Here is a 17,526-nt window from a genome sequence, read left to right on the forward strand (position 1 = left end):
AAAATTGAGATGTTGTCAAAATTAACATTGTCAAGCTGCTACAGTGCACCTTTTGCATGACATTCCCAAGACAGTGAATGACTTACTTCTGCTCTAGATTTGTGTGTGTGTGTGTCCCAAAATGACTACTGAGGCTGATGTGTTAACTGGGCAGGTGGATGCCCAGTTAGTTTGAGAGGTGATCCTTTCCTTTTGCAGGGCACAAGTGCTCCTGAATTCCTTAAGACCACCTGAAATGCTCCTTCTCCACTTAGTGGTCATTGGATTGAGATTCACAGGAGTCAGCATGGATACTGCATTTCTTCAAAAGTTTATGTATTAAGTCTTGGCACCTTTGTAATTTATAGACAGGGTAAGCAGCGTTTAATTTGGTCAGTTGAAAATGGAGTGGTGGAATACTGAGTTCAGAAGAGAAGATGTAACAAAAAGATTTCTTTTCCCTGGATCCTATCTGAAGGGATTATTGCATGCAGACTCCCAGCCTGAGGTTTGCAGACTGCACAGGCAAGAAAGTCAATATGGGCTGCTTTATTATCCAAGTAGTTGTATATAGAGTTCAGCATTGTGTAATTATTTGCATAAAGCACACTTTTTTTTGTTAAAGAAAATACCTTATGATACAGAAAATAAAATCTTCATTGAAGATGCTAAAATTGTGAGCATAATTCCCTAAGAAAATGGCCTAATATTTATGATATATTTGATGCATGACTATTATGAATTCAATTTTCTCTGATGTTCATGTTTCTCATGATCATCGCCATTGTTAGTTAAATGCTGTGATAAAAACAGGGAGAATGCCTCTCATTTTGCCTCACACCTTCTGTCTAGATCATGGCTATGGAAAATTATCCATTTGGAAATTTCAAACAGAACACGGTTTTATTTTCACACACCAACTGCCCTCATTTCTTCACTTTGTTTTGTATTGTGTGCAAAAGACCAAGTTTCCTCTCGCTATCTGCTCCCCTTAATCCAGTGGCCAGATGACCGTTTTCAACTTTTTCCTAGATTTTACCCTGGAGATACTCCCTTTGTCTCATTCCTCCCCAACCCTCCCTGTAACTTGATAATATAATAAACAATTACAGAGAAAAATAATTCCCTACATTTTTCATTTTACCAATAAACACATTTGAATGAAAGGGGCCATGCTTGCGGCAATCATGATTGGCATAAAGATGAGGATGTGTTGAGGACTCCGCGAGGGAGCAAGGGGAACAAAAGATTCTCTGCATCTGACCGTGCACACTGTACTTCTGTTCCAATAACTCATTCCAGTCTGAGATTTTTACATAAACAGTGAAAATCAACCGTGTCATTCTTTGTGGTAGGGCTGTAAAATGCTATCTTGAATTAATGTATAATTTTTTTTTGAAAATCAGAATACTACAGCATTTTAAAAATTGGAAGTCTGGTAAATAAATTAAATATGATTGAGAGGGCAAAATACAGCAAATTAAAATGGCAACATATATGACAGCTGATATTATCTTATATACCTAAAAACTTAATCTTTAGGGCAAGACTAACTTAAGACAATTTAGGATCTTAAAACAGCATTAAGTTCGATTACACTTCAGGAAAAGTTAAGCATTCAAAATACTGGAACTATATCCTAAATTTTTAATTAACTTTCTGTGAATTAATTTTCAGACAAAATAAGTATCTTCCTCTAAATTTTACTTTCTGAAAGTTACATTGAACAATAAATTAAAGTTGTATTCCATGATGAATCATAACCTCATGCAGATCTAGCTGGAAAACTGTTAACCTTCTAATGACATTTACAAAATGCACAAGTATTGTTAACCCTTCTCTCTTTTCAGAAGTGAAATTCTCACGATTCTTTTGTACACATTTCATCAAATAGTTTTTAGAAGCAAAGGAGTCATGCTATATCCAACTTGATAAGATTTGTATTTACAGTCCAATGATTCACTACAAAGTTTTTTAGGCTGTTCCATGGTTAGCAGACATTAAAGCAATATAATTTTTTGAGGTAAGTTAAGATTCTCTTAGTTATATGTAGCGATTATTTGTTTGTTAATGTGCATTGTTTTTAACATATTCAACTACAACCAACCTGTTCTTGCTCTCTCGTGCATTGTGTGTTCTTTGACATCGGCTACGATTGGGATACGTTCTATACGTTTCATGGGAAGTTGTCTCAAGAACTTCTTCTGGTTGTGTGATCCCATCAGATTGATATTCATTATCATCTTCTTCGTCAACATCATTATACACCTCCTCTTCATTGTCATCCTCCTCATAATCCAATCCACCTTGAGTAGAGCCACCCCAAGTGGCCATTGTCCTGTTAACATTAATGGCCTTAAGATTATCTGGAGTTTAAATCATAACGTAGAAAATCCATTCAATATTCAAGAGAAGCTCTCACGGCATCAAAAATTATGCCAGTAGAGACTATCCCCCTGCACTTTTCACAATTTTCTCATACAGATCTCGTACAAAGCAAAAAAGCTAATTTCTCCTGAAATTTTGGGGCTTCACCTTCATTGGACGGAATGGTGAAATATCCTGAGCATTTGGGTATTGGGATCTGGTTCATGAATTAAGCCCAACATTATCCTTTAAAAGCCACTTTCTTTTACTGGTCACAAAAGTTCTAAACAAAATTTCCGATTTTCAGGCAGTTAACGATTCACTGGATAGATGAACTCATTTCATGAGAGCAAAAGATGCCAATCATCTACACAAAGACTTACAGTAGGAAATGAATTTAATTTGACTCAGTTTCTAATGACTGACTAAAATCCAGAAGTATTGAATTCTCACATTTACCTAATTTCTTAATGCTTAGTTCAAATTATTGACAATTTAGAATTTCTAAAAGATATGAAATAACATATAGATGCAAGTATTTTTAATTACTCAACTTTATACTTCCAGTACATGAAAAACTAGCTCAGTGTCCATGTCAAGCTATTTTTAACAATGGCAAAAATATACATGTCACTGACACCGTGATGATTCTTTTTAAAAAGTGGAATACCACATCAACACCATCAGCCCACATAAGAGTTAATCGTTCGTAAAATTAAATATACACCTATTCTATTTACTTCTCAAAATGACATGTTTATTTTAACTACAATTAGCAAAACAGACAATACTTTTGATGGTTTATTTTCAAAAAATTTATCTTCAGTAGAGTGATCAAATAGTTAACAAGCAACTTTCAATGACTGGGAATTATTCAAAGTAGAATACTGCAAATGTTCTTAAGTATCATGATCTAACCTTTCAGTTCTGCTAAGCTGATGTGTGCCCTGTGTCTCCGTCTCTTCACTCCTGACAGATGCAGCAATAATGGAGTTACTATCAGTCAATGTTTTTTGTCGTTGATGCTCAGCCATCAATGCTTCAAGTTGTTTTCTTCTCTGGCGCAATTCTTCTCGTAGAATTTGGTGCTTACGCATCTCCGACCACAGCTAATCATAATTTATAAAAATAAATCATAATTTATAAAAATAAATGCAACAGTAGTCACTCAATACAAAGCTATTTTATAACTATCTTTTAAAGAGAAAAACATTTCAGATGCACATGAACCCGAGAGGAACCAATATTCTCGCCGGCAGGTTTGTTAGAGTTGTTGGGGAGGGTTTAAACTAATTTGGCGGGGGGGTAGGAACCGGAGTGAAGGGACTCGGGATAGGATGGGTGGTTTAAAAAAAAAATCAAATTTTTACGTGTAGTCAGACTGTCAGGAAGGGCAGGCAGATGATAGGACATAATTTTTGCCAGCAGGATAAGCATTTGGGATGCAGCATCAAAAAGGGTAGCAAATACAGTACTCGAAGTGCTGTATCTCAAAGAATGGAGTACAAAAAATAAGGTGGATGACCTTGCTGCACTTTTACAGATTGTCAGGAATAATGTTGTGGCCATTGCTGAATCATGGCTGAAGGATGGTTGTAGTTGGGTGATGAATGTCCAAGGTTACACATTGTACCCAAGGGATAGGAAAGCCAGCAGAGGGTGGCGTGCTCTGCAGGTAAAGAATGGCATCAAATCAGTAGAAAGATGTGACACAGGATCAGAAGATGTTGAATTCTTGTGGGTTGAGTTAAGAAATTGCAAGGATAAAAAGACCCTGATGGCACTTAAAAACAGGCCTCCTGACAGTAGCTAGAAACATGCAGGTCGATTGGGAAAATCTGGTTGGAAATGGATTGCAAGAGAGTGAGCTTGTTGAATGGCTATGAGATGGCTTTTTAAGAGCAGTTTTTCACAGAGCCTACGAGGAGATCAGTTATACTGGATTGGGTGTTACGTATTGAACCAGAGGTGATTAGGGAGCTTAAGGTAAAAAAAAACCCTTAGGAAATTGTGATCACAATATGATTGAGTTCAACTTGAAATCTGATAGGAGAAAGTAAAAGTCTGATGTAGCAGTATTTCAGTGGAGTAAGAGAAATTACAGTGGTAAGAGAAAGGAGTTGGCCAAAGTAAATTGAAAGGAGGCAGTGGCAGGGATAGCAACAGAGCAACAATGGCACGAGTCTCTGGGAAAAATGAGGAAGGTGCAAGATAGATGCATTCTAAAAACAAAGAAAAACAAAGAAATACTCCAATGGCAAAATAGTACAACCATAGCTGACACGGGATGTCAAAGCTAATGTAAAAGCAAAAGAGAGGGCATACAAAGCAAAAATTAGTGGGGAGACAGAGGATTGGGAAACCTTTAAAACCCTACAGAGAGCAACTAAAAGAATCATTAAGAGGGAAAAGATGAATACAAAAGCATGCTGGCAAACAATAACAAAGTGGATAGCAAAAGCTTTTTCAAATACGTAAAAAATAAAAGAGATGAGAATGGATATAGGACTGCCAAAAAAAGACAGCAGTGAAATAATAATGGGGGACAAGGAGGCGGCAGATGAACTAAATTAGCATTTTGCAGGTCTTCACTATGGAAGACACTAGCAGTGTGCCAGATGTTGAAGAGTGTGAGGAAAGAGAAGTGAGTGTAGTTACTGTTACAAGGGAGAGGGTGCTCAAAAAGCTGAAAGACCTAAGGGTACACAAGTCACTCGGACCAGATGAACTACACCCTAGGGTTCTGAAAGAGGGAGCAGTAGAGATTGTGGAGGCAATAGTAATGATCTTTCAAAAATCACTGGACTCTGGCTTGGTGCCAGTGAACTGGAAAATTGCAAATGTCACTCCACTCTTTAAGAAAGGAGGAAAGCAGCAGAAAGGAAATTACAGACCACTTAGTCTGACGTCAGTGGTTGGGAAACTGTTCGAGTCAATTGTTAAGGATGAGGTTATGGAGTACTTGGTGACATTGGACCAGATAGGACAAGGTCAGCATGGTTTCCTTAAGGGAAAAGCTTCTGTGGCAAACCTGAAGGAATCTTTGAGGAGGTTAGATAAAGGAGATGCACTGGATGTTGTATATTTGGACTATCAGAAAGACTTTGACAAAAGTGTCACACACATGAGGTTGCTTACCAAGTTAAGAGCCCATGGTATTACAGGCAAGTTACTGGCATGGTTAGAGCATTGGCTGATTGGTAGGAGACAGTAAGTGGGAATAAAAGGACCCTTTTCTGGTTGGCTGCCAGTGACTGTGGTGCTCCGCAGGGGTCAGCATTGGGACTGCTTTTTATGCTGTATATAAATGATTTAGATGATGGAATAGATGGCTTTGTTACCAAGTTTGCAGATGAGACAAAGATTGGAAACAGGTAGGCTACAGAAGGACTTAAGACAGATTAGAAGAATGGGCAAGAGAGTGGCAAATGAAATACAATGCTGGAAAACACATGGTCATTCACTTTGCTAGTAGAAATAAATGTGCAGACAATTTTCTAAACGGGGAGAAAATCCAAAAATCTGAGATGCTGTGGAACTTGAGAGTCCTTATGCAGAACATCCTAAAGGTTAACTTGCAAGAAGAGTCCGTGTTTAGAAAGGCAAATGCAATGTTAACATTCATTTCAAAAGGTCTTGAATACAAAAGCAGGGATGTGATGCTGAGGCTTTATAATGCATTGGTAAGGTCTCTTCTTTGGTAAGGACCCAGATCTGGGCCGTACCCTCCAAATATCCGGACCTGCCTCTCGGCTTTTTTTTGCACTACCTTACTTTCTCCTTTCTATTTATGATTTATAATTTAATTTTTAAATATTTACTACCGATTTGTACTCCAGGGAGCACGAAGCGCAGAATCAAATATCGCTGTGATGATTGTACATTCTAGTATCAATTGTTTGGCGACAATAAAGTATAAAGTATCTTGATTACTGTGAACTGTTTTGGGCTCCTCATCTAAGAAAAGGTGTGCTGGCATTGGAGCGGGTTCCGAGGAGATTCACAAGAATGATTCCGGGGATGAAAGGGTTATCATACGAGGAACGTTTTGATTGTTTGGGGTCTGTACTCACTGGAATTTAGAAGGATGATGGAAGATCACTTTGAAACCTTCCGAATGTTGAAAAGCCCAGAGTAGATGCGGAAAGGATATTTCCCATAGTAGGGGTGTCCATTCAAAACAGAGATGCGGTGAAATTTCTTTAACCAAGGGTGGTGAATTTGTGGAATTTATTACCACAGGGAACCGTGGAGGCCAGGTCATTGGGGGTATTTGACGCAGAGCATTACAGATTCTTGATTAGATATGGCATCCAAAGGTTGTAGGGAGAAGGCTGGGGTGTGGGGCTGAGGAGGGGAGAAAAGGATCAGCAATGATTAAATGGTGCAGCAGACTCGATGGGCCAAGTAGCCTAATTCTGCTCCCATGTCTTATGGTCTGAGTGTTACAGCATATTACAATCCATCAACTCCCCTTTAATTTTTACCTTGTATATATCAAGCATGTTTTACACAATTACCATACCAAATCTGCTACTCCTGCCACAAGAAACGTGCTCCACCCCTTTATGCCCTAACCCACATTCTTAAAGCTTGAAAATTGATAAACTCCAAGGACCTGATGCCATATCATAGGACAGAAAGTGGCTTTAAAGATACCACATGCCCAAACTATCATCATCCAAAACTTTAGAAATTGTGGAATAGCTCCTGCAGGTTGAATTTTAGCAAATATGACCCAGCTGTTTCAAAATGAAGGGAGAGGAAAAAAAACACTAAAAATACTAGTTTGTTGTATCAGCAATTGGGAAATAATAGAACCAATAAAAGGCTCTTGGGAAATTATATATTTGAGCTAACATTTCTGATTCTACTGGAGTGCTTTGAGTGTATATCTCAGAAGAGACTAGAGAAAAGCAGTGAGCATGTTATATTTGGAATTTCATCAACCCATGCACACTACCGCAATGTTCCTTTTTTTTTGCACTATATTTATTTATATTTCTAATTTTTAGATTTTTATGTCTTGCATTATACTGCTGCTGCATAACAAATTTCATGTCATATATCAAAGATATGCCAAGGAACAGAAAGAGCTACAGAAAGTGGCGGATACAGTGCAGTCCATCACAAGCACTCCCCATTATTGAGTACATCTATGTGGAGCACTGCTACAAGAAAGCAGAATCCATCATCAGACTCCCAGCATCCTAGCCATCTTGTTACTACCATCAGGCTGGAATTACAGAAGCCTTAGATCTCACACCACCAGTTATTACCCTACAACTATCAGGCTCCTGAACAGGCATGGGCAACTTTCGTCACACTACTCTGAACTAATTCAACCTACAGACTAACTATTCTTCTGAATACAAGCCCCAAGCCATCAAATGCTCCTCATAGGACAAGCCGTTTAATCTTTGAATCATTCGTGAACCTTTGAACCCTCTCCAGTTTCAGCAAATCCTTCCTAAGGCAAGGGACCCAAAACTGCTCACAATAAGTGAGGCCTCATCAGTGCTATATAAACTCTCAACATTACAACCTTGCTTTTACCTTCTAGTCTTCTGGAAATGAATGCTAACATCACTTTTGCCTTCCTTACCGCAGACCAACGTTGCAAATTAACCTTTAGGGAATCTTGCACAAGGACTCCTAAGTTCCTTTGTGCCTCAGATTTCTGTTATTTTCTCTCCATTTAGAAAATAGTCAACCCTTTCATTTCTTCTACCAAAGTGAATGACAATACATTTCTCGAAACAGTATTCCATTTGACAGTTCTTTGCTCATTCTCCTAATCTGTCTTAATCATTTTGTATTTTCCTCGGGATCAATAATGTCTATCTATCTACTCAAACTACCTGCCCTTCCACCCATCTTCATTTCATCTGGAAACTGTGCAACAAAACCACCAATTCCATCATCTAAATTATTGACATATAACGTAAAAAGTATCAGTCCCAACACAGACCCCTCACCGTCACCGAACTAGAAAAGGCTCCCTTTATTTCCTCCCTTTGCCTCCTGCCAATCAGCCACTACTTCATCCATGCTAGAATCTTTCCTGTAATACCATGGGCTTGTAGCTTGTTAAGCAGCCTCATATGTGGCACCTTGTCAAAGGCCATCTGAAAATCCAAGTACACATCATCAAACGAATCTCCTTTTGATATCCTACCTGTTATTTCTTCAAAGAATTCCAACAGATTTGTCAGGCAAGATTTTCCCTGAGGAAACCATGCTAACTACAGCCCATTTTATCATATGCCTCCGAGTACCCCAGAACCACATCCTTAACAATTGACTACAATATCTTCCCAACCTCTGAAGTCAGACCGACTGGCCTATAGTTTCCTTTCTTCTGCCTCTTTCTCTTCTCGAAGAGTGGAGTGACATTTGCAATTTTCCAGTCATTCTGAACCATTCCAGAATTTAGTGATTCTTGAAAGATCATTACTGATGCCTCCACAATCTCCTCAGCCACTATCTGGACCAGGTGACTTATCTACCTTCAGACCTTTCAGTTTCCCAAGAACCTTCCCTCTAGTAATGGTAACTTCACACATTTTCTTACCCCTGACATCTAGAACTTCTACCATACTGCTAGTATCTTCCATAGACTAATGCAAAATGGCTGCCATTTCCTTGACTCCCATACTACCTCTCCAGCATCACTTTCCAGAGGTTGGATATCCACTCTCACCTCTCTTTTACACTTTGTATCTGAAGAAACTTTTGGTATCCTCTTTAATATTATTGGCCAACTTACTTTCATATTCCATCTTTACCTTCTTAATAACTTTTTAGTTACCTTCTGTTGATATTTAAAAGCCTCTGAATCCTCTAACTTCCCACTAATTTTTGCTCTATTATATGCCCTCTCTTTGGTTTTTATGTTGGCTTTGACTTCCCTTGTTGGTTATGGCTGTGTCATCTTACCTTTAGAATACTTCTTCCTCTTTGGATTGTGTATATCCTGTGCCATCCAAATTGGTTCCAAAAATTACAGCCACTGCTGTTCTGCCATCATTCCTGCCAGTATCCTTTTCCAATCAATTCTTAAACTCTGCTTTTGAAATCTCAATCGCCACCCTGATTAAAAAGTAGCACTTTTCACACGCCCCTGGTGTGGATTGTCCAACTGAATGTACATGATGTATTTATGTAGTTTTTCACAAGATGTTATTGCATTTCTTTTTCCTCCCATTGATGCCTTCAAGAAAATTAATCGCAAGTAGTATATAGTAACATATATACTTTGATAATAAATCTGATACAGATTCTTGTTCCGAAAAATTTGACAAATGGAATTTGGAATAGTCATAGTCATACTTTATTGATCCCGAGGGAAATTGGGTTTTGTTACAGTTCCACCAACCAAGAATAGAGTATAGATGTAGCAATATAAAAACCATTAATAATTAAATAATAATATGTAAATTATGCCAGGAAATAAGTCCAGGACCAGCCTATTGGCTCAGGGTGTCTGACCCTCCAAGGGAGGAGTTGTAAAGTTTGATGGCCACAGGCAGGAATGACTTCCTATGACACTCTGTGTTGCATCTTGGTGGAATGAGTCCCTGGCTGAATGCACTCCTGTGCCCAACCAGTACATTACGTAGTGGATGGGAGACATTGTCCAAGATGGCTTGCATCTTGTTCCAGTTCCATCCCCACAATATCACTGGCCTTACGAATGAGTTTGTTGATTCTGTTGGTGTCTGCTACCCTCAGCCTGCTGCCCCAGCAGACAACAGCAAACATGATAGCACTGGCCACCACAGACTCGTAGAACATCCTCCCCCCCCCCCCCGGAATAATATGATAACGCTGATTTACAAATAGTTAACAAAGGGAAAATTAAACATTAGGAATGACCAAGTTCTTTTCATATTGGTCACCAATAGGATCACTGTACACCACCCAACTAGTCACCTTACATCAATGACTTGCCAAAGCATCCAAATTTAAATAACAAAGACAGAGGGTTCAGAGAATATCCACAAACAGAACTTGTGCGAAACAATGTAAATATTCTAGAAAAATTGAAAACTTTTATTTAAACATTGAGAAATAGGCCAATGTTAACACTTAAAGGAATTTTAGTGCTCTCATTAACAAGCCATTGAAAACTTACAAGAGAAGCGGACAACTCATGTGATAATGGTTTGTTGGCATTTATTGCTGGACAATTTGAACACAAGAATAAATTGCTCAATTGCTGCAATTGTACAAGATCTTAGTGATGCCCATGTTCAGATTTCAGATTCATTTATTTAGCAAATGTTCACTGAACCATACCAATGACATCAACAATCAACACAACCCAAGAATATCCTGCAGGCAGCCCACAAGTGTCGCCACACATTCTATTGCCAGTAAAGCATGCCCACAATGTTCAGAACAAAAGCAACAACACAGCAAAATAAGCCCACCCACATACATCAAATAGGCCTCTAACCCAGGACAGGCCTCCAGCTTTCAGTCTCCGATCTGGACTCACAGACATCAAGCCTCAAGCTTCCGGACACACACTCAGAGCCTCAACTTCCATAATCGCCAGCTTTGGTCTTTGACCATCAAACATTGACACCAGAACTTACTAATCCGGGGGTTTTGAACTCCAAACTTGCACTGACCTGGAGGTCAACAGCGCCAACCTGAGTCAATCACACGGAGATCACTAGCCTTCTACTGTGGAGCACTCAGATCTAGCCTCTGGCCCGTGCCCTGACTCTTAATTTACTACCCGTTATCTCTATCTTCCCTCCCACCCCATCCCTGTCTTTAAACTCTAATCTGTCTCCCGTGCTGCCCCCAAAAGCATCCCTATAAACCTAAAAAGCAACTAATTTTCAGCTGCAACTTGGACACCACTGTACAATTTTTGTTCTTCTCACCAAAGGATGCACCTTTTATGCCTCAGTGCCTTTTATCCATAGTTTGAAAGGAAGAATAAAACTTCAGACATGAGGATCTCAGCAGCACCCAGTGACTCTGTGATCTCTATCAAACTGTCGTTCAAGAGATTGAACTCTTGCAAGGCGACAAGCCCCAGTGGGGTATCTAGTAGGGCTCGGAAAATATGTGCCAACTAACTGGCAGGTGTATTCAAAGGCATTTTCAATCCGCACTGCTATAGCTGGAAGTTCCCGCTTGCTTTATCAGGGCAACAATCATACCAGTGCCCAAGAGCAGGGCGAGTTGCCTTAACGACTAGTATCCAGTAGCACTCACATCTAAGGTGAAGTGCTTGAGAGGTCGCTTATGGCTTGAATCAACTCCCATCTCAGCAAGACCTGGACCCATTGCAATTTGCCTATAGCAATAATATGTCAATGGCAGATGCAATCTCACTGGCTTTTCACACTGCCTTGGATCACCTGGACAATACAAATATCTATGTCAGGCTGCTGTTTATTGACTATAGCTCAGCAATGCAATCATTTCTACGGGTCTGATCAAAACCTTCAAAACCTGGGCTTCTGTACCTCCTTCTGCAACAGAATCCTTGACTTCCTCACTGGAAAACCACAGTCTGTGCGGATCAGAAATAACATCTGAACCTTGCTGACAATCAACACTGGCACACCTCACAGATGTGTGCTTCACCCACTGCTCTACTCTCTATACCCGCATGACTATGTGGCTAGGAACAGTTTGAATACCATCAATAAGTTCACTGATGACAACAATTGGCAGAACTTAACATGGCGACAGGAGGGCATACAGGAATGAGATACAGAGATATATCAGCTAGTTGATTGGTGTCCTTGCATTCAATGTCAGGAAGAGCAAAGAACTTACTGTGGACTTTAGAAAGGGTAAGGCGAGGGAACACACACCAGTCCTCATAGAGGGATCAGAACTGGAAAGAGTGAGCAATTTCAAGTTCCTGGGATATCTCTTAAAATCCATCTTGGACCTAACATATCAATGCAGCTGCAAACAAGGCACGCCATCGGCTATACTTCATTAGGAATTTGAGGATATTTGTTATGTCAACAAAGACACTTGCAAATTTCTACAGATGTACCATGGAGCATTCTAACTAGCTTTCCATTTTCCTAAATACAATTCCGCTTCCATTTCAAAACAGCCATCTTCCCAAAGTAATTAACTCTAATCTCTGCAGGACAACCATCGCAAATCTCATACAATCTGTTGCTCTATGATATTCCTATGTGTGAACTTGTTAGTTCGCAGCTCAATGCTGCAAACTTCTTCATCATCTTCAGAAGTTTTCGGATGACTCTGCCATAGTTGGATGCATCAGCAAGGGAGATGAGGCTGAGTACAGGGCTACGGTAGGAAACTTTGTCACATGGTGTGAGCAGAATTATCTGCAGCTTAATGTGAAAAATACTAAGGAGCTGGTGGTAGACCTGAGGAGAGCTAAGGCACTGGTGACCCCTGTTTCCATTCAGGGGGTCAGTGTGGACATGGTGGAGGATTACAAATTGACAATAAACTGGACTGGTCAAAGAACACCGAGGCTGTCTACAAGAAGGGTCAGAGCCATCTCTATTTCCTGAGGAGACTGAGGTCCTTTAACATCTGCCGGATGATGCTGAGGATGTTCTACGAGTCTGTGATGGCCAGTGCTATCATGTTTGCTGTTGTGTGCTGGGGCAGCAGGCTGAGGGTAGCAGACACCAACAGAATCAACAAGCTCATTCATAAGGCCAGTGATACGGTGGAGATGGAACTAGACTCTCTCTCGGTGGTGTCTGAAAAGAGGATGCTGTCTAAGTTGCATGCCATCTTGGACAATGTCTCCCATCCACTACATAATGTACTGGGTGGGCACAGGAGTACATTCAGCCAGACTCATCCCGCCGAGATGCAACACAGAGCGTCATAGGAAGCCATTCCTGCCTGTGGCCATCAAACTTTACAACTCCTCCCTTGAAGGGTCAGACACCCTGAGCCAATAGGCTGGTCCTGGACTTATTTCATAATTTACTGGCATAATTTACATATTACTATTTAACTATTTATGATTTTATTACTATTTATTATTTATGGTGCAACTGTAACGAAAACCAATTTCCCCCGGGATCAATAAAGTATGACTATGACAATGACTAAGACAATACTGTTTGGTGAAAACTTAGTGCAGTGGATTAATTGGAACACATCGAGACCAGTACATTTTGGCCCAATTAAGTGGCTGCCTCAATTACCGTAAATTCCAGTGTATAAGCCCAGAATTTAGCCCTAAATTTTGGTCCTAAAATTAGGGAGTCGGCTTATACAGAGGGTGCCAACTTTGGAAAAACAAATACACAGAAGACAGGCCATTTTTATTGGCTGTTTTTGAGTCAAATATAAAAGAATATACAAACGCTTATGAAACCTACACCAAAGATCTACAAAACACATTCTGTTCTCAATTTACTTGTACACACTGTTGTTGTCAAACGTTCAGAGCTTGAAACTCTCACACTCTTCATTATCTGACTCTCTGAAAATCGCGTCCCATTCTTCGGCAGTCACCATATCATGACTGCAATGTCTGTATTTTCAGCTTTCAATGCTGCTTTTGTCTCACCTGACAAGTGCACTTTGAACATGTCCCAGACAAGTAGCGACTTCTCCTTCCTGAAGCCTTTCGGGACGTCGACACCACACCTCTTTAACCCACTTCAAGCAACCTGCTTCGTCCATCCAGCCATGTTCTTGAACGTAAACAACCCGTGGGAATTTTTCTTTCTTTGGGAATGTTTTCCTCCTAAAAATCACCATCGGTGGTAGTTTGGTCCCATCAGCCATACACATTAACACAACAGTAAAATGTTGCTTCTTGTGTCCTGTTGTTTTGACAAGGACTGTTTTCTCTCCCTTCTGATTGACGGTGAAGTTGCCAGCAAAATCAAAGAACATTGGTGTCTCGTCCATGTTACTAATCAGTGAGAGCAGGTAAGAATGTGCCTTTTGATGCTTGATTACAAACGATTGGAAGGCCGTAATCTTATTCTCAAGGTCACTCGGCAACTTCTGAGCAATCTTTGTTTTTTGTCTCAACACAAGATCACGTCTATTCATAAATCGGATGCACCAACTTTGCGTAGCTTTGAAATTTTCGCTGACCCCACGGTGTTTTTCGGCTCATTTCAACGCTTGAACTCGAATCATTTCTCTGGTAACAACGTATCCAGACGATCGCTGGTGATTCACCCACTCTAAAACTTTTTCTTCCAGCTCTGGCCACTGGCATGTTTTCCTGCGGTTTGCACATTTCGTCTTTGGCATTTCCCTCAGCGTGTCCTCTGCCTTTCTCCACTCCCTCACTCGTTTCTCGTTTACACTGAACTTCTTAACAGCTGCAGAATTATTCGTTCCTTCAGCAAAATCAACAACCTTCAGCTTGAAGCCAGCATCATATCACATTCATTTTAATCTTTTGTACATGGTGGTCACAAACTCAATACTGAGTACACATACAGATCCCGCCACCCCATGTAATGTTTTAATGAGATTATGATGGGCGCTAAATGGTTTCACGGGGGTTACATTTCAGAGGATTCTTTACCATTGGGAACCTAATCCAAAACTTCCCTCCCTGATTTATTTATTAAGAATTCACTTTTAACGCTCTATAATGTGTAGGTCTATTTTCTTACCAGGTACTGGTTCACAAAATTTTGTTACTGCATGAATTTTGTTACTAATCATGCAGAGACCTACAGCAACGCAGTGGACACTTAAATGAACTCTAAATGAACCTAGCAAGGTTCTCACACCAAAGATAACAACAAATAGGCATTAAATACCAATATAGCAAATAACACACAAATGCAATGAACAAAATATAAATAATATTTGTTTTATATTATATTACAAAATGAGAATCCATGGAGTTACAAAAGAAAGCTGCAAACTTTACAGGACGAGACCTTCAGTCAAGTTTAAGCTGCATATTTAATTAAACATCTAAGTTTAATCCACTGGCAAAGAGAAAAACATAAATCACCTTCCTACAGACCAGTAACAAAATTCATACCGAGGCCATCATATGCAAATTTCTACCTGCTTTAAGACAACCACATTCATCCCAGAGCCAAAGAAAAAAGGTAATGTGCCTTAATGAATATTGCCTGGTGGCTCTGACACAAGTCTTCATGAGGCTCATCATGGCACACAACAACTCCAAGCATCCCGGGACCTAGACCAACTGCAATTCACCTATCACTGAAACAGATCCTTGGCCCTACTATCATCTCTGGAACATTGGGATAGCAGACCTCTTGTACAATTATAATGCCCCCTCAATCTACTTTGTGATGCTCTTGCACCTTCATTAACCATTTACCTTAACTGTACTTTCTCTCATCTCCAACACAATATACTCATTGTTATTTTTATTCTTTCTGTACTCCCTCACGTACTTGCGTATGGAATGTTCTGTTTTATGGTGTATAAACAAAGCTTCAACTCACTGTGTCTCAATACATGTGACAATAATAAACCAATTACAAATTACCAGCTGCTTCCCATCTCACATCCCACATAATAAAACATCCTTGGCAGTTAGTTCCAAGGAGTCCTTCCTTAGTGTGAACATTTGAAAATGTTCACTCATTTACCACTACCCATATCTTTAATCCTTAGTCTGTATCAATCTTCCCCATCAAAGATCCAATAGATGCTCTCAGCTTACAACAGTGGTATAATGATGATACACATCTCCACCATTAGGACTCTGGACTTAAATACTTCTACTTGAGGCTCTTTCTGTTACCCTTCTCAGCTCCTAGTGTGCTTTAAAAAACAGCACATATGTTTTAAAATTAATTTTTCAAAATTTTCTCTCCTATAAAGATCAGAAGACATTTTATTACTTAAAAAGAAATAAATGAACTCAAATTAATGTTGTACTGTTCCTCTTAAAACAAATAAAGATGTTCCTCATAATTACATAATCAAACAAGAATATATTTACAGCTATTACCTCACTATCAGGAGGTGGGGCTGCAACTGGGTCCGGCAATACCTTTGCTGTTGCACCCTGGACACTAACCGCTGGAGTAGATGTAACAATGGGGACTTTTATTTTTGACAGATTTCTTGCACTTGATATTGGTAGCTGCACATAAACAAAGACAATATGTGTTTATATATGGATCCAAGCAATCTGTAAGAGACACCAGTAGTAATCCAAACCATGAATTTTAAACACTATAATAAAAGCCAAGAACCTTACTGTATTTTCAGAAAGCATTATAAAAAATGTAAATGATTGATATCAAACAATGACTTAAATAACAATTTTCCTTTTACACAAAGACAAATGTTTTGAAATTCAGTAACAGATCAAGAAGTTAAAAACTTAAGCAACATAAATATTTTCCTTTTTTCTTACACAGTAGATAAGAACATTCTTCTCTATTCCAAAATAATGTAAACAAACTCCAACACATGCACTCCCCATGCTGCACAAAAAAAAAATCAACCTGTAGATGAGGGCATGATCTCTGTAGATGTTTAATCTTCTCTTGAATTTCAATTAAGCGTTCCCTTTCTTCTTGTAATTGCTTCAGTTCATGCTGTTGTTGCTGAAGTTTAGCCTCATAGAACTTCTCCCTATCACAGATACCCACATTCAGAAGTAAAAAAGATGCTGCATTAGTATCAACATTTCTAAACACTATAAGGACAATTACTCTGCATATGTACTAAAATTCAGAAGCTACTGGAAACACAAACAGACTATAAAACACTGTCAGACTGTTATAAATAAAATAAATGGAATGAAACATTGCAACGCACACAAGTTGCTGGAGGAACTCAGTAGGCCAGGCGAGTGTCCAGTCAAAGAGTACGGTCGACGTTTCAGGCTGAAACCCTTTGGCAGGATTCTTGTACTCTTTTCCTACATGATGACCGGCCTGTTGAGTTCCTCCAGCATTTTGTGTGCGTTGCTCGAATTTCTAGCATCTGCAGATTTTCTCCTGTTTGAATGAAACTTTACCGCTTTGCTGGGCAAATGCAAACTTTTGAACACAAATAGAACATAGCACAGTGATAAGTGTCTTGCTGAAGTTCTACTCATTCACTGCATCAAGCATTGAAGAAACAAAATATTTTGCTTTCTAAGAAGCACAGTCAATAAAAGGCACAAGTTTCAATCTTGGTTTCAATTGTGTTGAATTGACCAATTCAGTAATAATTCAAAAT

The 17,526-nt window shown here is 39.4% G+C and overlaps 1 protein-coding gene across 6 annotated transcripts in view; it reads right to left on the minus strand.

Moving 5' to 3' along the window:
• pcm1 (pericentriolar material 1) overlaps nt 1-17,526 on the minus strand; it is a 99,907-nt gene that overhangs the window by 45,131 nt on the left and 37,250 nt on the right. For all 6 annotated transcript variants that reach the window (XM_072252634.1, XM_072252635.1, XM_072252632.1 and 3 more), the window contains 4 exons: nt 16,803-16,932; nt 16,301-16,435; nt 3,265-3,455; nt 2,087-2,317 (listed from right to left, as the gene is read on the minus strand). In XM_072252634.1, coding sequence (XP_072108735.1) covers nt 2,087-2,317; nt 3,265-3,455; nt 16,301-16,435; nt 16,803-16,932 — 687 coding nt within the window. The remainder of the gene's footprint in view (nt 1-2,086; nt 2,318-3,264; nt 3,456-16,300; nt 16,436-16,802; nt 16,933-17,526) is intronic.

Source organism: Mobula birostris, chromosome 3 (assembly GCF_030028105.1).
Source record: "Mobula birostris isolate sMobBir1 chromosome 3, sMobBir1.hap1, whole genome shotgun sequence".
NCBI lineage: Eukaryota > Metazoa > Chordata > Chondrichthyes > Myliobatiformes > Myliobatidae > Mobula > Mobula birostris.